The sequence below is a fragment of the Orbicella franksi genome, chromosome 6 (genome assembly GCF_964199315.1).
Source record: "Orbicella franksi chromosome 6, jaOrbFran1.1, whole genome shotgun sequence".
Taxonomy (NCBI): domain Eukaryota; kingdom Metazoa; phylum Cnidaria; class Anthozoa; order Scleractinia; family Merulinidae; genus Orbicella; species Orbicella franksi.
In genome coordinates this window covers 26,375,076-26,396,224 of record NC_138150.1, presented here as the reverse complement: position 1 = coordinate 26,396,224, position 21,149 = coordinate 26,375,076, and the positions used below count along the sequence as shown (strand labels likewise).

The 21,149-nt window shown below is 40.2% G+C and overlaps 2 protein-coding genes across 2 annotated transcripts in view; one reads left to right on the top strand and one right to left on the bottom strand.

Moving 5' to 3' along the window:
- The window catches only part of LOC145489112 (intraflagellar transport protein 140 homolog), a 30,765-nt gene extending 18,712 nt beyond the window's left edge, over window positions 1-12,053 (top strand). Inside the window, exons 20-33 of the mRNA XM_081468020.1 lie at window positions 780-863; window positions 1,390-1,496; window positions 2,410-2,505; window positions 3,120-3,252; window positions 3,727-3,798; window positions 3,914-3,985; window positions 4,420-4,493; window positions 5,557-5,611; window positions 6,277-6,459; window positions 6,958-7,155; window positions 7,740-7,952; window positions 8,448-8,614; window positions 9,320-9,461; window positions 9,928-12,053. Of these exons, the coding sequence (XP_081324146.1) occupies window positions 780-863; window positions 1,390-1,496; window positions 2,410-2,505; window positions 3,120-3,252; window positions 3,727-3,798; window positions 3,914-3,985; window positions 4,420-4,493; window positions 5,557-5,611; window positions 6,277-6,459; window positions 6,958-7,155; window positions 7,740-7,952; window positions 8,448-8,614; window positions 9,320-9,461; window positions 9,928-10,152 (1,821 nt within the window). The 3' untranslated portion in view covers window positions 10,153-12,053. The remainder of the gene's footprint in view (window positions 1-779; window positions 864-1,389; window positions 1,497-2,409; window positions 2,506-3,119; window positions 3,253-3,726; window positions 3,799-3,913; window positions 3,986-4,419; window positions 4,494-5,556; window positions 5,612-6,276; window positions 6,460-6,957; window positions 7,156-7,739; window positions 7,953-8,447; window positions 8,615-9,319; window positions 9,462-9,927) is intronic.
- Window positions 12,054-12,311: 258 nt separating this feature from the next.
- LOC145489114 (integrator complex assembly factor BRAT1-like) lies at window positions 12,312-21,031 on the bottom strand. The gene is made up of 10 exons (XM_081468022.1): window positions 20,590-21,031; window positions 18,944-19,340; window positions 18,169-18,333; window positions 17,419-17,611; window positions 17,005-17,106; window positions 15,955-16,129; window positions 15,525-15,625; window positions 14,830-15,121; window positions 14,269-14,435; window positions 12,312-14,091 (listed from the first exon to the last, which is right to left on the bottom strand). The coding sequence occupies exons 1-10, from the start codon at window positions 21,029-21,031 to the stop codon at window positions 13,273-13,275; spliced, it is 2,853 nt and encodes a 950-aa protein (XP_081324148.1). The 3' UTR covers window positions 12,312-13,272.
- Between the last annotated feature and the right edge of the window lie 118 nt (window positions 21,032-21,149).

The window sequence follows — 21,149 nt, the reverse complement described above, 5'->3', positions numbered from 1 at the left end:
CTTTTTGATTGGCTACTTAAAAGAGTTCATAAAATCTCATTGGTTAAAAAGTTGACAGTTTGACAGCTTGAAACTTGAAAGCTTGCATAAATTAATTTTGTCCGTCTGTACTCTTATTGATGATAACAATGAGGCAATCAGCGCGAGGGACAGTTATTGTAAAAATGTGCTTTAAGATGATGTCATTTATTTTCGCCCCTGCTGCATTGTGTGGGGGGCTTATGTTGCGCCCCAAGATCGATCCATCCGTCCACCCGTCCCTCCCTCCCTCCCTTCCTCCCTCCCTCCATCCATCCATCCATCCATCCATCCATCCAACTACTACACTGCACTGCACTGCAGTGCACTGTAATACAGTGCAGCACAGTACAGTGCAGTGCAGTGCAGTGCAGTGCAGCGCAGCACAGTACAGCACAGTACAGCACAGCACAGCACAGCACAGCACAGCACAGCACAGCACAGCACAGCACAGCACAGCACAACACAGCACAGCACAGCACAGTACAGTACAGTACAGTACAGTACAGTACAACACAATACAAACTTTATTTAGAGAGGGTAACACGAAGAAGTGGATTACACTTTTTAATCCTGTGGCCTTCCTCGCTAAAACACAATAGAAATTACATATATCAAGTCTTTTTTAAAGAAAGTCCGACTCATAGTTAGTTTACTTAGTTCTTCTCTTTCTCGGGTTAAGGTAACTTTTACTGCAGGAATAAAATAAAAAACCTTTGCGTTAAGCTAAATAAGAACTTCCTTTCTTTCTTTAAAAACAGGAGGAAGCGGAGAAGCTATTCAAGAACTCTGGACGTTTCGACTTGTTAAACAAGTTTTACCAAGCCTCCAATCAGTGGACTAAAGTAAGACAATCCGAAACCTCGAGTTAACGAAATATACGTTAAACTTAGCCTCCTTCGCGACGTTATTATCGCTTGTCACGCCTTTCTCTAGGAGAAGGAAAGATTGCGTGACGAGCCCAAAGAGCGTGTAGGTAGGAAACTACGTTAGATTAGTCTCTTACGCCAGCGCTTTTTGGTCGTCACGCAATTAGTAGGGGAGGAGCGTTACGCGACGACCTAAATGACGGCTGCGTAGGAGACTAACGTTACATATATTGTAACACAAAACGTGACATATGGACTGACGTTACATATAATGCAATTCAGTTTGTACGTTTAATCTCTGTGCCAGATTGCGCGTTATTGCTTTTATGAAAGAGAGACGAAATGTCAGCTAGCTTGTTAAGGATCCTTTAGCTGTTGCTATCAGTGGCTTTGGCTTACGAGCATTTTTACACGATTATGTTCAAGTGATGCCTGGTTCACCATGTCCGCCCGAGGACGTTCTCAGTTCAAATGCTGAACATTGACCTGTTACTTTCCTTAGGCTATTGAAGTGGCCGAGCTCCACGACCGCATTCACTTGAGAACAACTTACTACAACTACGCCAAGCATCTTGAATCGACAGGGAACGTATCGGCAGCTATTGTCAAGTGAGTTCATTAAAAGCTTTGGGTGAAGTTTAAAATCAAGTTATTACTGAAAAAAAAAGAAAAGGTTGGGTGATTTGAACGTATCTTCCCTAGCCCCCACTCTCCGCTTCAACACTTTTTGATGGAGAGAGGTACTCCTATAGTGAAGGTTGTTCATGGCGATTTATCCCTACCAAGACAATAGTCCAAGCAAACCACTAGGCCTCTTTCTTTCCCCGCCATGAGCCTGCTCGCAGGCTAGCAAAGCATTGTCACGGTTTCCTTGATGTTTTGCAAGTTTTCCTGAATTTGAGAACTCTTAGAGGTAAACGCAAATTTGTGTTGGTTTTCTAAGCCAATCAAGGCGCCAGACATTCGCATATGTAATTTTATTGACAAAAAAAAAAAAAATAATAATAATAACAATAATAATAATAATAATAATAATAATGATAATGATGATGATAATAATAACTTTAATAATAAATATTTACATCTATATAAATGTGCGCCTACTTTGATATTTCGGCCTCCTAGGAGTGATGGATAGGGAAATTCTCCTCACAATACCAATGCATATCTGGCAAACAGGTGACGAGAATAAAGAAAATCATCAACTAAGAGATATTGTCTTCATGTATCACTGAATTCTCAGAACTGGCATTAAAAGAACTGTGTGACTGAGAGTTAGGAGAATTTACATTTTGACCTTGTTACTCAAAGGATTAACTCATCCTGCCATCAGGGGTTCTTTTCTTTTCTTTTGTGGAACGGGGAAGGAAATAAATTTTCCCCTTCCAACGCTTGCCGAAAAAAGAACGCCTGATTGCTCGCTTGGGTTAACTGGGCTTTGATTGGCCAGATGGTGAGACACCACCACAAAAAAGTTGAAACTTTTGTCAATAACGCCACGGCTTGTTTGTTTGCTTTTCAGTTTTGAGAAGGCAGACACACATCGTTTTGAAGTGCCAAGAATGCTTTTGGAGGAACCTCAGCAGTTAGAAGCTTACATCTTGAAAACAAAGGACAAGTACGTGTATTCCCATTGCTTCAGACTCGTGATATTGTAGGAACTACCTCACGGTTTGTGCAACTTGAAAAGCTAAGGCTAAATCTTTCAAGTTCGTTGTTTGTAACCCGTGTTACTCTTCTCCATCCTTAATCATCCTTGTTCCTGTATTGCTTATTACTATTTATTTGGCGTTTTTCTTTCTTACTGTCTTCTATCTTACTATCTTAAACTGCTATTTTCATGATTCCTTCAATTTAAAGGTAATTTTCCACGTGGCCAAAATAACTCAAAATACTGTGACTTAGCTCCTTTGACTGCATTAAGTATACTTTGGTTGTCTTCGTAAATACTCTTCCTCTCGGACAAGCGTTTGTAAATAGTTCAGCAAAGAAAGCGATCTTTAGATAGACTACGAGGAGTCCCTCTTTCGCTTAGTTCGTCGTGCGTGACGCGAAAGAAAACCGCGGGGAAAAAGGGGCCGCGCGAAATCCTGGGGGATTTCGTCCTCCTTTTCTTTCGCGTCACGCACGACGGACTAAGCGAAAGAGGGACTACTCGTAGTCTAATCTTTAGAGGGAACGTTAGCATATCACTGACTAACTCGATGTGTCTATCACATGGTCTTCTCTCAGGGAGCTACGCAAATGGTGGGCACAGTACATGGAGAGCACAAGCGAAATGGAAACAGCCCTGCAGTTTTATGAAGCGGCTCGTGATAATCTCTCGCTGGTCAGAGTTTACTGCTACTGTGGAAACTTAGAAAAGGTACGCTCCACCTTGCTATGAAAATAAATTTGCTTTCCCAACTACTCATGAAAGAAGTAATGTTTCGCACTGTTTTCTTTAACCAGTCGCTCCGCCCGATTTTTCGCTCCGTTACTTGAGCTGTGTACTTTACGCGCGAGACGTTTCGTCACTTGCCAGTCAGCACTAAGCACTGTTATCCTTCGCGCGCGCTGTTTTCACTAGAATTGTCAGAAATCATCACGCGCTTGACGTCATAATGAAAACTTCTTTAACTTTCAGTTTTCGTATTTTCCTTGTTGTAAAAAGTAATCGTGATCATTTGGCGTGCTCAACTTTTCCTTCCTCGTGCTCACAAGGCCATTACTGATTCCTAACGCTATTTAGAGGAGCGGTGTTTGACTCGTAAATATCCGGGCTTGTATTGATACATAATGCTCAGTATCTGCAGTTAAAAGAGTTGACACTAACAGATAGCCATATCTTTTAATACAGGCAGCAGAAATCTGCAATGAAACAGGCGACAGAGCGGCCTCGTACCATCTGGCCAGGCAGTTTGAGAATCAGGTAAGCTCGAACTCTGGGAAGGTCTCACATTGACTCAAATATGTGGTGTATTCCCACTTGAATACCAAAAAAGTTGTTTTTTTTATATATAAATTTGGGACTTTTTTTCATTTAGCAGAAAGTTCGAGAGGCTATCCACTTCTATACACGAGCTCAATGCTACAGTAACGCGATACGACTCGCCAAGGTGAGATACTGTAAACGACGTTATCACTTTTCCTTTCAGTGATAAGTGAAATTTGGACTTAACTGGGTCCACTTGGACAAATTGTTTTTGAAGTCGTCTTGGAGGTTTTTCCTTTTTAAAGTCTTTTCAATGGCTCTCCTTTATCCTTTACAACGTTCTTCGAGAGCAGAGCTCACATTAAATTTGTTAAACTGATGATTTTACCTTGTTGAAATAATGACTATGTATTTACACAACATTGTGAAGTCGGCTTAATTTGTCATTTTTTTTTTCAGTCAAACAAGCGAATAAACAACACGAAATGCAGTTCTCTACTGTCTTTCAGACTTCATGAACTCATGCTTGTTACAGAAATTTAAGTCTGTTTATTTTTATGCCACATTAAAATATAAGAAAGAAAACGGCCTGAATTTTCTATGGATGTTTTCTTGCAGGAACACGGGCTGGACAATGAACTGATGAACCTCGCGCTACTTAGCTCTCCAGAAGACATGCTGGATGTTGCAAGGTAAGGAAATAAACGACGTTGCATAGCTCAACATTTTCTACTTTTCTTTTAAAATTTTCTTGTTTTTTTCACCGTGCCAGAAGGTAATTTATCAGCATTTCTTAAAAAATATTTCCAACGCTTTTCTTCAGTAGCACCTAGCTATATGGTGAAAAAAGTATCTTCACATGGATAGCCACACACGAGAATTGGCAGCTATTTTGTTTTTAAACGCATTTTAGCCGAAAATTAAAAAAAAAAAATAGTTTGGAAAAAAAAAAGTCTAGCAGAGCGAGGTTTTGATCCTCGGACCTCTGGGTTATGGGCCCAGCACGCTTCCACTGCGCCACTCTGCTTCTGATGGATTTTGGTGTGAAATAACAGCAATTTATAATTTCGATCTGATGAAACAAACACCTTCTATTGCATCATCCGTGAGTGTAAATGGAGTTTGCATAAATTACGCGTTAATTCAATTACCATGCGAATCGTTCAGCGAGACGAAAATAATTTTTAACCAAAACGGATTTACGTACTCATTTTACTGGTTGAAGCTGGCGAGTAACAAAAAAAATCCATTTTAAAAGATAACTCCAAGTTTCTAATCGAAAAGATCAGTAATTATCATATAAATTGTTTAGCTAGATAATTATGCGAACTATGCCAAATGACAATAAAATCTTTCCTTTATCCACGAATCCATCTCATAATCCCGCACAATGCAATGTTCTTCCACGGAGCCGTGAAAAGTGTTTCAGTCGTCTTTTCGGCGTGAAGGAGCTAAACACTTCAAGCTAAAAGATACCCGAAAAGTTAATAAACAAGAATTTTCGCTGGTTCTGATGTCTCGCTCAAAATCAAACACCTGTTCCCGGTTGTTCGAAGGATGGATAACGCTTTTCACGGGAAAGTCACTTTCCAGTGGATAGCATAGCATTTTCTATCAACACTTAAAACTGCAGAGCGATTTATCCTTAGTAAAGCGTCATCCACCCTCTTAACAACAGGGCCCCGTCCTTCAGACGCGTAGCATGTTTTGACAAAGGTTTCGTTCATCGTTTATGTTTCCTTTATTCACGCACAGGTATTATGAAAACCATCCGAACATGCAGGATAAGGCGGTCATGCTTTATCACAAGGTATTGTTTATATCTTTTATCCTACCCAAGAGAGATCAACAATTCATTGTTTGAACGAAAATGAATGAATTACCAGGAAAAACATGTTTGAAAATGTTTGAAAACATCCTTTGGTAGAAACAAGTTGAAAATGTTAACTGTCGGTTACCGGTCATTAAGCGAATGTTTTGTTTTTCGTTAAAGATTAAAGACTGACAGCTGAAAGTTATTTATGTAAACTTTTTCGATGTAAACGCTTTTATTTTATTATGTAAACGCTTTTGCGAGTCCCATTCTCCTTCAAATGCAGTAAGAATGAAGAAAGATTTAAACTATAATTTGAAGTTCATGGAACAATTTTAATCACTTCGCAAAAACGAAGACAAAATGCAACTTGTCTTCACTGTTACATGTAATACTCGTAGATCACTTTCCTCTTGCGCGGATTTTTGGCCAAACTTTGTTGACTTCTGCGAAGGGTTTCCAATTTTTGCTATCCAATCAGAAATTATACGAGTGCTCCGATTTTGTCGTGGCAGCATGTCGTCATCAGGATATGTCTTGTTGCTTAGCAACGCGCTAGAAAACTGCTGGCTCAGACAACCCTCGGAGACTGTTCCCTTCCCGAGGAAAAAGGAACTTTTTTGCTTGTCTAACGTGAGGTTATTATTTATAACATCTTTCAGGGCGGTAATGTCACCAAGGCACTAGATCTGTGTTTCGCTACGCAGCAGTTTGCGGCTCTTCAAGTTATAGCCGAGGACCTCGACGAGAATACAGACCCAGAAATGCTGGATAAATGTTCCAAGTTCTTTTTAGAGCATGAACAGTACGACAAAGCTGTGGAGCTTTTGGTTGTTGGAAAACAGGTAAACGTTTGCGTTTTATATGCTGATGTTTATCGAAAGCACATTCGTTATTGATCTTGTCACGCGTTTCAAGGCGTCGCGTGACACCTAGTAACAGCTATGATAAAGTGTCCTCGTCATTTAGAATGTTGGTAATTTGCAAGTTTAGTTTCTTCCATATCAAGCAGTATATGCGATATACAGCTCTAAAAGCTCTTCACTTTATTTATTTATTTTTTTATTTTATTTGCAATAACATAAGGGAAACCAATGCTTACTTACAACACTAACTCTATTTACATTATATTGCTCTAATTATTTACACTATTTAAATTACAATAACTAAACGACTTACATTACTAACAAATACAGTTACACGACTTACACAATTAAGAAATACAGTGACGACAAGGGGCAAAGAAAAAAAAAACTGAGAAGAGAGCTTCACTTGATTTTTGTTTTAATCTCAAAACCTCCCAAAAGATTTGATAAAATATGCCTTTGCTTTGTCTCTGTTAGTTCTCGGAGGCATTGGATCTCTGCATGAGTCATAACGTAACAATCACGGAGGAATTAGCAGAGAAGATGACCCTCCCTAAGGGCTCTGATCCCGAGTTCCGAAACAAACTGCTCGAGAGGATCGCTGACTGCTGCATGCAACAGAGATCTTATCACTTGGCTACCAAGAAATACACGCAAGCTGGAAACAAAGTCAAGGTAGGTAGTACTATAAAAGTCTATGTCCGGCCCAGAGTCCTCATCGTGGTTTCTGTGGCGAATAACAGGTCATTTCGCTCCTTGGTTAGATCACTCCAAGTCAGTTCGCTCCAACCAAAAGTTAGATCGCTCCTCACAGGCCGAGTTCGCTACCTCAGCAAACCGAGCCTGGCTTGACAGTGGATGAAAGAACGAGGAATAAGCTATTTGCGGGTTGGAGCTAACTGACTTGGAACGAGTGACTTCAATGGAGCGAAGTGACCGGATACCTCTGTGGCACTAAGCGACCAGGAGTATGTCTACCCCCCATCCATAAAGCAAAACGCAAATCCAAGTCCATTCTTCCCTTGGTTTTGTGTTGTTTGAGAATTTCAAAATTCCCAAAACTGATCAAAATGCCATTTCCCCTTTGTACTTTCAATACTACGTCAAGCAGGCAAGTGACGAGAATATGGAAAATCATCAGCTACGCGATATGTTGTTGATTTATTACCAAGTCCTCAGGACTGACATCGAAAAAAGTGTATGGTAAGCTTTCAAAGGGGATTTGTATTTTAAACTTGTAACTTGCGTTCTCTTCCCAGGCAATGAAATCTCTCCTGAAATCTGGCGACACAGAGAAAATTATCTTCTTCGCTGGTGTTTCGAGACAGAAGGAGATCTACGTGATGGCGGCTAACTACCTTCAGTCTCTTGACTGGCGCAAAGATCCCGAGATTATGAAAAACATCATTGCTTTCTACACCAAGGGCCGAGCGCTGGACTCGCTGGCTAACTTCTACGATGCTTGTGCACAGGTGTGTGAGTGTATCTGATTATCAAGGCGGTTTTCAATTTGTGATTTGAATTTAATTGAAAACAAGATAGACAAACGAGATTTATCTGACAAGTCTCAAAAGTCTGCACGCCTCGTCACATGTTTCATGTTTTCTTAGCGTCGGTCTCCCGCGCTTGCCGCTAGTTCCTTGTTTTCCCGCGCTTTCCGTCGGTTCAATTTTCTCCCGCGCGTTTTACAGGTTGCACGTTGTCTGCCTCAAGTTAGTAGTAAAATGTTTCCAGATTTCCCGCGCTCGCCATCCGCACTTGCAACTGGTAACATACTTTCCCTCGCCAACAGCTGGTTACTGTTGATCCTTGCTTGTAATTGGCTAACAAAATGCACCACACGCTTTTGGCTCGAGATTTGATTGGGTATCCTCTTTTTTCTCCAACATTGTAATCAGATTGGTTTTAGTTCTACAATAGGGATAAAACTTTGATTAATTGTCACGTTTATTTGTATTTTCATTTAGGTGGAAATTGATGAGTATCAGAACTATGACAAAGCGCTCGGAGCGCTCACAGAGGCGTATAAATGTATGGCAAAAGCCAAGACGAAAAACCCTACCGACCAAGAAGAGAAGGTGGCTTTCCTTAAACAGAGAATAGGTTTCCTGAAGAAATTTGTTCAGGCTAGAAGGTAGGAGCAAATTACCATAACTCCTCCATTTAGTCTGTTTAACATTTTCCATCTCTTTTCTTTCAATCTTCCTCTTTTGCTCGTACCTTTTGTGATTTTGTTGTAAATTATCATTACTTTTTTTTTCCTTCCTTCCTCTTGTCCCCGCTTCGATTAGTTCTGGAACAAGTTGCGGGGACAAGCAATTGTAGCTCAGTGTATGAAAGAAAACAAAATAAAATTAAAGTTCAAAAATTCCTCCGCCTAACCAACCCTCCTTCAACATCACTGTTAATAAGTCAATAAATAGTCAAGGAACATCAAAGCAGTTGACTATTGGATCAATTCGGGGAAGCTACTGCTTAAAGTCACAGAAATGACAGAAATTTTACGTTTCGCATGGTTTCTACTTAATTAACTTCGTTAACAGATTACAGTTTTGTATAATGTTTGCTCTGAAGAACAAAAATGTTTGTCATGCTATTGTTGCTAGTTAACAAGAAATATATAGTTGAAGCGAAAAATATGAAGCAACAGAATTTAGAAACATGATAAACAGTTCGAAAGAGAGGGTAAAAGTTCTACTTTAACAGCATCATCTCTGCTGAAAATCGCAAGTTTAATAAATTCTCTAACCGTAAAACGTCTTATTATCGTGAATATTTACCCTTTGTAATATTACATTGAATTTTTCTTTTTTTTTTTTTGCATTGTTTGATCATGAAGAACATACGACGAAGATCCAGACGAGGCTATCAAACAGTGTCACATTCTTCTTGAGGAGGCGGATCTCGAAACAGCTGTGCGTGTTGGCGACGTGTATGGAATCATTATAGAACACTACGCACGACAGCAGAACTACACTAAAGTAAGTACTAAGTAATCAACATGATTGCATCCGTTCCCTTGTGAGCGAAGAGTTTCCCGCATTCTGGCCGCGCGAATGTTAGGGCTAGAGCAAAAAAATCAGAACAGGTAGGAGGGGGTGGTGGGGAGGGCAGGTTGATTTCTCTCTCCCATCCCTCCTCCGATTCAGTTTTGCTATTGGGCTAATTTTTGCGCGGTCTGAATTCAGAGGACTCTTCCCTCGTAAGGATATGCTTGCTAAGCAGGCTATCAAGCTACGAAAGCATTAAGCAGGTCCATTGAAAAGCCTAGTTTGTTTTTCTGGTTCGTGTATCTTCAAAAGTACCATCAAGTCTTCATTTTCTTATGAAATTTCCGCCGGTGCCTCCCATTAGTTAGGTTTTTGAACTTTATTTCTTCATTTACTGTATCCTCCGTTGATAAAACAGTGCTAAATATTCCGCCTTTTGAATATTCCTTCCCTATAGGCGTACTCTGTGATGGAGGAAATGCGGCGGCGAGTGCCTAATGTCAACATGGCGTACTACGTGAACATGAAGACGATAGAGGCGACCCACAAGGCTGTTGGAGCCCCACTGATGCGAGGAATGGGTGCTGAAAAAGAAATCCGCGGGGAACTGGACGAAGATGAAGGAGAAGAAGTGGAGGAGGAAGTGGAAGAGGATCTGATGAATGGACATGATGATTACTAGGCACCAGGGAAGGAAGAGAAGAGAAGAGAGGGACTAGAATCTACTGAAAATGATGGCGGTTTTGGTGACAGATTTGCACGGTTTTGGTCGACAGTAACATTTCATGAAGATTGAAGTAGTCAGTTAGGACAACTGAGAAGACGATGATGTTATAGAATTCGAAATGATGGGCTCGCGCGTTGGTAAAGCTTGTAGTTACAAAATACCATGAGTGGTTGCTCCATACTTAAATTATTTCTCGTTTGGACAGACCGATTTTCTTGGCGCAACAATCGACGGTATGGATGTTTCTTAGTTAACGGCGAGTATGGGTTAGGTCATGGTTGAAGTCGTGATGGAACTCTGCGACTTTAGAATGGTGCGGTATAGGAGTAAGACAGACAACAACGAGGGAAAGTTAATTGCAGATGATTACGTGAAACATTGAACTCGGACTCGAGGAAAGAGAGAACTAAGGGGCCTTAAAATCTATCCTGGCGGAGAGTGTCTCCGAAATTCACCAAAATCATCGATGCCCATAAGCTACAGGGCGAGAAGTTGAATTAGGGGAAGAGGGGAAGAGGTCAAGATTACGGTAGATTTTCGTTGAGTTTGCGAAATATTGTACAAATTTACATACATAATTAACATGATTCATTTCACTTTTCTAATCCAGGAAACAAGTGTCGGAATCAACAGCCGCGTGTTGCTAAGCAACATGGTCAAACTGACATAACAATGATCGTGTTCTCGTGCTCTTTTCTGACTGGACTAAAAGAATCGGAAAATCTTCTAGTGCGTACGAACTCTCGCGTTTTCGACTTTGTTGTTTTAAAAATTACAAGTTCTGCAGTTGGATTCACAGTTTCTTGTGATAAACATGACATTTAGAGAAATTTAGGACCACGTTTGCTTTTTCTTGAATTATTAGCTATCAAAACAACTGGGAGTCACATCCACAACAAACTGGAAACATTTCGCTCTCATCCAGAACGGCAAACAACAGGCGGCAACTGAAATAACAGAGGGTTATTTGCCATTCGTGGGGAGAATAAGATGAAAATTCCAGACGAAGCTTAATGTTTTGCTGTTTGACTAAACTTTTCTTTTCATGTATATGATCTTTGAACAAACCATCAGCAGGGTGATCGGTGAAACCAAGACAGGTTGAAGGGTAAGAGAGTGAATTCCCTACATTTGCCTGGTTTATTCATAAGTCAATCCCTCTCAAGTTACATTTAAATCACTTTCAGTTCTAGAAATCCCATCGGTTCTAGAAATACCCACACCTGTGTCGCGGATTTTGCTCACGTGGACAGCCCGAGCGGCTTAACACGCATTGTCATTCTCCGCGAAAACATCCACGCCACACGCGTGGTAACATCCGCGCAAGAACTAGATACCACGTCTAAAGAGAACTCAGAGGGATCTTGAGAATAAGGTCTATACGTGGAATTAACTCTCTTACTCTAACCCTTCATCCTTAGTGAAAAATTACACATAACATCATAATTTCGTGCGTTGAGTATTTTGCCTTTTCTGCGGTCCACTTTTCAAGTAGACGGTCTGAAAAGCAATATGCTCGATAGCTCCATTGAGTGCACAGGCACAGAAACTTTTTCATGATTTAGTACCAACGCGTATTCCAGCGCACAGGTCGCGAAAATGAAGGCAAGAACACCAAAGGGAAACTCTTGTTATTTCAAATGTCCCAACTAGTACTGTACGAAATGTTTGCAGGCGATTAAAGAGAGATTCTAAGTTAAAATCAAACGGTTCTTGAGCTTTGCTTTGCAATAATACAATGTTAATTAACCCACTTAAGATGTAAAATAAAACTCCGCCAGCTTTTAAGAAAGAAATCCCTTGTAAATAACGGTGAATGTAACCAACCATCAGGCTATTTACAAGCGTTTATATTTCCCTTTCTAAAATCTATTGAATGGTTGTATTTATTCCCCAGCATCATGCGACGTCAATTCATGTAAATATGTTAAAGTAATATAATAAAATGTTAGTAGTTTTAATTTACGACTTGTCTGGTGGTTTTTGGAAAGCCATAGGAAAATCTGTGAGATGTCCTATCCTTCATTCTCGAAAAGAGTATAATCAGGAGTTAATTTAAGGACGTTAGCGCGAAAAATTTCCAGTCGATAGATTTTTTTAAATTTTTAGTGCAGTCAAATAATGAGTTACTTGTGTCAGAAATGCAAAAAAAAATTGGGGGTCACCCGCTTCGTTTCAGAGATAAAGCGCGTGGAAAACTACCCTGAGTTTGAAAAATTGGCGCACATTATTCAGCGTGGTCCGCAGCGGTTTATAGTTAAAAATATCGAAGTTGAGTCAACGGAAGCAAACGATCTTATTCATATTTTGTAGAGGTGGGTCTGTTGCGAAAATAATTCCAAATGTTACCAACGTTTTCACAAAACTTAACCCTTCAAGAGGCATTTGAAACCGTCGCACAGATAAACGAAGAGCTAAAAAGAACGGAATTCGATAGTGCATTTTGCAAAAAAATTCAAAGTTCTAGTCGATATATTTTCTTCATTTTTTCGCTAAACGTAGAATATCGGTAGAGAAAATGATCCATCAAAAGAAAAATAAAGGTTACCGAACGTCCAAGATCGTTGAAGCTATAGCAATGGTCATCTGCCCTATCATTGTTCATTTTATTACTTAGCGCGCGCTCTCAGGCAATTGTTGGGCTGGTAAACATATGACCTGATTTCTCTGTCAGTGACACGGGCGTACTCAGAAAGTTTTTCCCGAAAACGCCTTTGTCACTGACAGAGTAATAATCATCTTCTCAAGAACATTTCATGTTAAAATTGACTTTAAATCCCAGTATTCTGATCTCAGCTAATTCGCATTTTGACAAAAAGGTTCTCCCAGGCCTTCACGGTTAATTGCGGTGACCTAGTTCCCAAGACGATCGGCCACGGAATGAGACCGCGGTAAAATATTGAGGCCTAGGAGCCAGGCAACACCTTACCGAACCTTACCAGTCAAGGTAAGTATAAACTTATTCAAAACGAAAGTCACCTATTCGTCACTAACAACCAAGGAAAAGACAGAACTGCGCTGTTCAGCTGAACTTTATTAAGGTCGGTTTTTGTAACGATAGAATACAGGTGGAAATCAGTAACAATCCAACAAATTCTCGTCGTGGTGTTCAGCCGCTGAAAGAATGTCCTCTATCAATGACACTGGATCTGATCTGATCACATTGTCAGCCGCTTCACATGACTGAACCAACGCCGGGATATCAGTCGCTTGTAAAACTTCCTTAAACTTCTCCAAACCAAACCCTTTCCCTAGAGTTTCTTGGAAATCCCGCGAGGTCTTCACACATCGCTCCTCGGTAGGGAATTCGCGATACGCAACACGCTGCAAGGTAGCTAGTACTTCGAGAGCTTTCTCGCACACCATGTGGTCGCAATCATTTAGCTCTTCACTGAGGACACTCAACGCTCCCATTTCAAAAAGAATCTGAAAGCACTTCTCAATGCCTTCTTCTTGCAAACTTCCATCATTACTGGCGTGACAGTCTAATACTTCTCCAGAAAACGATTTCGCTTTATCCCTGCCAGCGCTTTCCCTGTTGGTTTTGAACTCGGTAAAGTAATCTATGACAGCTTCCCAAAATTCAAACCCACGCAGTTTTACTTCCCAGTCAAAATCCCGACAAGCACGACAAACGCTTGGTCCAATTTCAAATCCCGATGGTGTTTTGGTAGCTTCCGATTGGTTGCCGACTCCTAAATCATGACCCTCGTCAGACGTCGGAAATCCTTCGGTCTGCGATTGGTCTTTCGCCGGTTTCCTAGAGCAAAGGATTCGTGCTATCATCGAATGCCGATTTGTTATCCACACTGTGAAACATTCTATGGCGCTTCGGCGCGGAAACGCCTCGTCATCCTCCACAAGAACGGACGAAAGCTTCTCTAGAATGTTTTCCTGCCAAAATTAATGCGCCTATCAGCAACTAGTCAAGTAAAATGCGCTTTAGATCTAAATTACAGTTCGCCAACGAGTAAGTCCAACAAATAGAAATCAGAAACATGGTGAAACGTGCCAAATTATTGAGAGAGGGGGGGGGGGCTTACTTTGGCATAATAAAGTTTTTAGAAATACCTCAGAGATTTGACTGTTTTGCAGAAGGCATGTCCAAAGCTGTGATTGACAAGCCAAGGAACCAATCAGGTGAATAACAGAAGCACGGACGTAACTCTCGCTGTCGTTCACAGCATTCCACACAAGCACAGGGATGTTGTGAAAAGAGAGAAACTCGTGAACTGAATCTAAAATAGAGCACAAAAAACAACATTAAACTCGTGTTTCAACACCATAAAGTGCAAGTTCTGGTGGTACTCGGGGAAATTTCATTCAAAAACCGAAGAAAATGTGATTGACATTAATTATTTAGAAAATGAAACATTTTTCTCAAACTAAAATTTGGAATGGAAAATGTGTTTTCATTCAGAGAATCGCCATTACAGCCATTTACCAGTTTAGCCTCAACATTGAAATAGTGATTCTCCTAACTGACTGCTATTCACCAGCCAGTTTATTTCTTTATGAGAATTTAGTGGTATATCAAGGTAATAGCCTATAGTCGATGATTTCCTTTATTCTCATCACTTGTCTACTTGCTAATAAGTTAGACTTGTAGGGAGAAACTAAAACTTGACTTACCTTGGTTACTTAGGTGCACGAGAGAACCAACAAACTCCAAAGTTGAATCTCTCACTTCCCATCCGGAGTCTCGTAATTTCCGATAAAGCATAAAGGCTAATTTCTCGCGGTTTGCACGCTTCATATCAGAACTCCGCTCGTCATCTCCACATGCTACACTGTTTTCAAGTCTCGCTCGTTTATTAGCGGTCTCGTCTGTTGTTCCATTCTCACTGCTAAACAATTCGGTCAAAAATCCTGGCTTCATGGCGCAAAGTACTTTTCCTAACGTCTTCAGAGCAGCAGATATCACCTAACAAAAAATAAACACAACAAAGAGTGCAAACTTATAATCTGCGGAAAGTCGGAAAATGTCTGAAACCACAATTTTCGAAAAGAGTAAAGTCACTATTTTCTAAAGAAACTGTTGTGCCGCCGGAGTCGACGGACAAGTGAACAATTTATCAACTTTAACTTGCTAAAGCCGACCTAAGCGCTGTAGTAAGTTTGTAAAACTGACGTTTTAAGAATTAACAATTGGTCGCGTGACAGAGAGGGGTCCAGAACTGGACTAACTTAACTTTTATCAACTTCGGAAAGGCACTCTCGCAGTGTACGTCGGGCAACTTCTGATTGACAACGATGGAAAATAGAATCGGCATTTGTTCTCCCTAAACGCAGAAATAGCCGTGTTCACATCCAAATCAAATACTTACAGTTAAAGCAGTTTCGGAACTCTCGATAAGTTGAAGTAATCCCCTGACTACCTCATCAAACAGTCCGTTTACAGAAGAGAATTCTGTGTCTTCAAAAATATCTGAAACACAAACACAGCGAGGATTTTAATAAGAAGTCTGTTTATCTTATGTAATTTAATATGTTCTACAGCCCGCAAGCATGGTCTATCCCATCTAGACTGGAGAGGCTGGAAGATTGCTCCGTTCAGTGTAATTGGTTAATTTTCTTTGGTGGAAGAATTATTCAAAATAAGCAATCTATACAATTTTTTAGTGGCTGCCTGTCTAAAGCGAAATTTGTCAACTCGCTTTCTAAGCTACATGTATCAACTGTCTGTAAACCCCCCTTTTATTGCCAGTTCCTTTCAAACTTCTTCTCACATGTTAATTAACTACTCAAGTTCTTTACCTTTTGATCTTTGTATTTCAGCAAAACTTGCAATGAATTCTAAAGAGGCTTTGAGTACTTTCTGGTTGCCATGGAGTTTCCTTGTGGATAGTTCAGTTGGATTTATACAGTGCTGGATGAGGTCTAAACTCAGCTTAAGCCAATGAAACACATGAGAATGATGCAGTGAAGAAGCCTTGAACAACAATGAAAAATTAATGGAACGTACAAAATGTTACCCAAATGCTAATAGACAGATTCAGCTAACGCGTTTATCTCCTTGTCACCCAATTAAGATCACTTGATGATTTATTTGGGAGCTTACAATTGTGCAATTTGTCACGCGCAACTGATTACACAGGAGTACGTACAAACAGAACACTTGTAACCTCCCAAATGAATCAACACATGATCTCAACTGGGCGGCAATAAGGATTTGAACACGTTAGCTGAAACCGTCTATCCTTCAGTCTTCATATTCACTTACTCCTTCTAATCTTTAAACCCTCTAATCTTTAAAACAAATTCAAGCTAGAAGGTGATGAGAAAAAGTAGCCCTATGTCATCTAACCAAATTCTCAAAAGCTGAGTTGCAGAAGACAACCTACTTATTCAAATTGTATTTCATCATAAGGAACAACATTTACTTTGTTTTAATTACACTGCGTTCACGTGGTAAATTCCCTAACAATGGCCTATGATCAATGATCTCTGGAATTTCCAATTCTCCCCTTAGAGGGGATGTGGAGTTTAAATGGCCTCAGTAGTTCACTGCCTCACTGTAATGCTTGATTGAATGCACAGCAAAATGCCAGAAGTTGCTAGAAAGGCCTGAATAAAAACAATCTGTTCTGTCTGCAAGCAGGAAAGGTACCTGACTAGAAGTGACATGACCATTATAATGAGTCAACCCTCCTATTTACAGTTCTTACAAGACATACATTCATTTTTTAATCTCCAGTACACAAGCACCCTCCTAGAGACTTAAATGTGTCCAAACAGGGTAATTTTAATGGGAAGTTCAACTGATGATCTCACTGATCAATAGTAATTAATTTGTTTGATCATTACCTGTTGAGTAAGTTGCTGTGCTGTGAGAAGTGCTTGACAGATAGCTTGAGTGAGGGAATAACCTTCTTTAATCCAATCAGACAAGATGCCCTGAAGGTGTTGCTGTTTATGACAAAACTATGTCAATAAAAGGTTTAATATCTAGGGACAGTGAGTACTGCTTCAAAAAATATGTCTCACAGAATGTTAGTCAAATTTCAAGAATTTTGCTGTCTAAAAGTTTTTGTGACACATTCTCTGAGAGTCTCAATGTTTTTTGCAACGTTGAGAAAGTCTTGGACTCACAGTCATATATATTAGTCTGATAGTCTCAAAAAGTCTTGAAGTTACCACTTGATGCAAATAATTTCTTCTGCACTTTGTTCTGAAATTTCTACGTTTGGTTCAAATTCCCCTTAAAATATCTTCCTGTACCTTTGAGAAGCATTGCCTTTGGTCCTCACAAGACAGCAACCCTTCAACTATTCCAGTGTCCAGATTTTCATTTCCATTCACATGATAACCATTCTGTGATTCTTCATCTTCGTTGCACGTCTGGTTTAGGATTACGTCAAGCGACAACTCAACAATGTCAAACAGTACTTCCAGCCAGTGAGCTGGGAAATCTCTAAAACAAAAGACAAGCTGTCTTAAGAATAATTTGTACAACACAGTCATATTATCTGCTAAATTTCTAAGCTCTTTTTTTATCGATGAAACAAAAAAAGAATTCCTAAATTGTTACTATTTTACATACAATTTGCTGTGTTAAAGTAATTGAATAAAATAATAACAATAGAACAGATTTGGCCATTGTCATTTCTCTGTTAAGAAAAACCACAGTCTTAAATGAGCTATGTCAAGGTTTGCATACCTGGAAAAGGTAAGCCTAAATATTTCAACTTCATTGCTTGCAATCCATGCTAATCTTCTCCATACTTAACCATCCTTGTTTCTTTATGGTTTATTATTATCTCAAAGGTGTTTTCCTATCTTAGTAAACTACTATTTTCAGGTTTCCTTCAATTTAAAGGTAATTTTGTATGTGTCCAAAATACCTTGACTGAGCTCCTTAAGATTCAAAACAATTACCCAGGATATCAAAGATATACTCACAAGACTAATCCCACCACTCAATAAATTTTAACATTAGGATTACATCATGTGAGTCCTTGGACAACATACCTGGAGCTTTCGTGAAAGGAGCCTAAGCCAGCTACCAGCTCAAGAGCTGTTGAAATAAGGCCCTTCATAAAAAGATCCACACATGACCCAAGAAAGATTTCTGAAGCATTAATCCATGGCGTGTCCTCTGTGGTTGTTAGTCTACTCCACTCAAGAGACCCTTTGCTGAAAAAACAGAGTACAATTGACTCCATAGCAAATGGGGTTAGAGGGGTTAGAGGGGGGGGGGGGAGGGAGAAGGCTAAGCTATCTTTGATTGGAGACAAGTTTTCAACAAAGTAAATTCAATTGCAAGCACTCTTGACTTGACTAAATATAAAGCTGTTTGTAACAAGTAGATCACATTTCTAATCAACTACAGTTTGGGAGGCACAATAGCCTTATGTTTAGTGAACTCATCTCTGGATCAGGCGGCCAGGGTTCGAGCCATTGTGACATTGTGTTGTGTTCTGTGGCAAGACTCTTAACTCTCACAGTGCCTCTCTCCACCCAGGTGTTTAAATGGGTATCGGCAAACTTAATGCTTGGTAACCTTGCGATGGACTAGCATCCTATCCAGGGGGGGAAAAATACTCCTAGTCACTCCATGCTACAGAAACCAGGATAAGCTTCAGCCTGATGGGCCACTTGGCTCGTATGCAGACCTTGCCTTACAGTTTGAGAGGCCAATATATCTTTTTGATGAGTCTGAGGCATCCATTGTGCTAAATCAAATTTTTAAGGTATTTTAAAAGAGTGATTCACTCCCTACTGATCATGCTAGAAAAGTGGTTACCTGTTCTTTGCCATTTCACATATCACATCAACAAGTTTCTGACAAACTGTTGCATCTCCAGTTTTCATTACATTCAAGCATTCTGGAAACAGTTTGGTATCTTGTAGAACCTTTTGTGCAGACATAGAACTCTCACACAGTAGCATTCTTGTGACCTCAATCACAGCCATCATTGAAGCTGCTGGTGTTAATGCCTCTGGATTAAGCATTGACTTCAACCTTTGAACTATGATTGTACACTTGTCATCAATTTCTACACTGCCGTGAGCTTTCTGCAGGTTTTGGTCAGCCATGCAATCACTCATTTTAATCAGAAACTTTGTAATCAAACTTCTTGCTGAATTAGCCACAAACATGCTTCTGTCAGAGAGACAGTCCAATGCATATGCTATGTGATCTGAATGACAGCAAAGGAGAAGAAACAGTTATATTAACAACATAAACAGCCTGCTCAATCAAAGCCCTGTATGCTCAAGCAACAACAGCATTCAATCTTTACTTGACTGTACTCTTTCTTGCCTACAATTAACAAAAGAAGTCCAGAGGTCCACCTCTTGCCACCCTCTCCTGAGATCTCTACATAGGCTTCACACAGGATTTCATAAGCTGGTCTTTCCTCTACCCTAAGTTCATCCCTCACATATTCTGATCAGGGCTGTCAATAAGGATCATAACCCCTGGTACCTGGTTCAGCTGAGCACGCTTGATGGGCCCTTATTGTTTCTTACAGATTCCTATAGATGAGACAATTCACCCATTCAATAAAAAAAATTGTTACAGGACTGTGTAAAGATCAAGGATACTGGTGAATCAGAACTAAATGGCAGCCTTGGTGATAATGACCATCCTCTAATCTTGCAATGGAAAAATTACATCCATTCCTTCTGCTATCCTGCTCCTGGTCAGACCAGGGGTGCTCCAGTGGACAGGTTTATTACACTGTGCCAGTGGAGGTGAGGTGGCCTCATGGTTAGTGTGCTCGCCTTTGGATCAAGTGGTCTGGGTTCGAGCCCTGGCCATGGACATTGTGTTGTGTTTTTGACCAAGACACTTTACTGTCACAGTGCCTCTCTCCACACAGGCCTGGGTTGTTGGAAAGGTGGATAACGCTATTTACTGGATAAATCAAAATCACTATCCAATGGATCAATAGTGCAGTTTGTTTCATTAACACTTATCTACTGGATAGTGATTTATCCGGTGGATAGTGTTATCCACCTTTTGAACAACTGGGGCCAGGTGTATAACTGGGTGCTGGTAAATTTAATGCTGGGGGGTACCCCTGCTATAGACTAGCAGTCCATCCAGGGAAAGGGGCAGAAATACTCCTAGTTGCTTTATGCAACAGAAACTGGCAATAAGCAATGGCCTGATTGCCCACTTGGCCCATATTCAGACTTTACCTTTTTTATATGCTAATACCAGTATGTCTGTGCCCCTTGACTAGATGGGGTAGCAAATAATATCACTTTGTAAAATAGGTTATTTTCAATCCCTTAACCCAGGGCTAGTTGATCCTAGCAGAGACCCCCCGCTCCTCCCCCCTCCCCCGGAATATGAAGCTGGCTATACTTTGCAACGTTCATTTCCTGCAACACTGTCTTTTTAAGCCATGCTTTCAATTATCAACTACTGTAAATTTCTACCTGTATTTCTCAGCCATAATATCCCATCTTTGTGCTCCGTGAGAGAACTCAACGCTTGAAAATATCCATTTCTCACAATACCCTCATTCCACAAGTTTGAATCAGTCCTTGGCTTATCCAGAAACGTGGCAACAAAGTCTCCATCTCCATCACATTTAAAAGAATGGAATATCTCTGCTCTCGCCGCAAGAAATCCAAACAGTGTGAGAAAGAATGCCGATGATTCAGGGTTGGAGAAAACGTGGTCCTTCGACATAAACTCAACTGTTCCACACTGAAGGAGTTTTTGTACTTGTTGATCATTCTTGCAGACATTCTTTAACCACTCAAGTATTCTTTGTAAGCTCGTGTCATCTATGATTCCATCGGCATTCTCCACAAGTAAATTGAAAAGGGAAGGTAGTACTTCGTACCAAGTTTTCTTCTCTTCAATTTCAGACATTTCGCGCGTGTACCTTCGTACAAAACCTTGAATGACAAGGAATACGGTGTAGGGAGGGGTAAGGAAATGTAATTCTAATTCAAAATAATGGATACACAAAAACCACCAGAAACGCTTT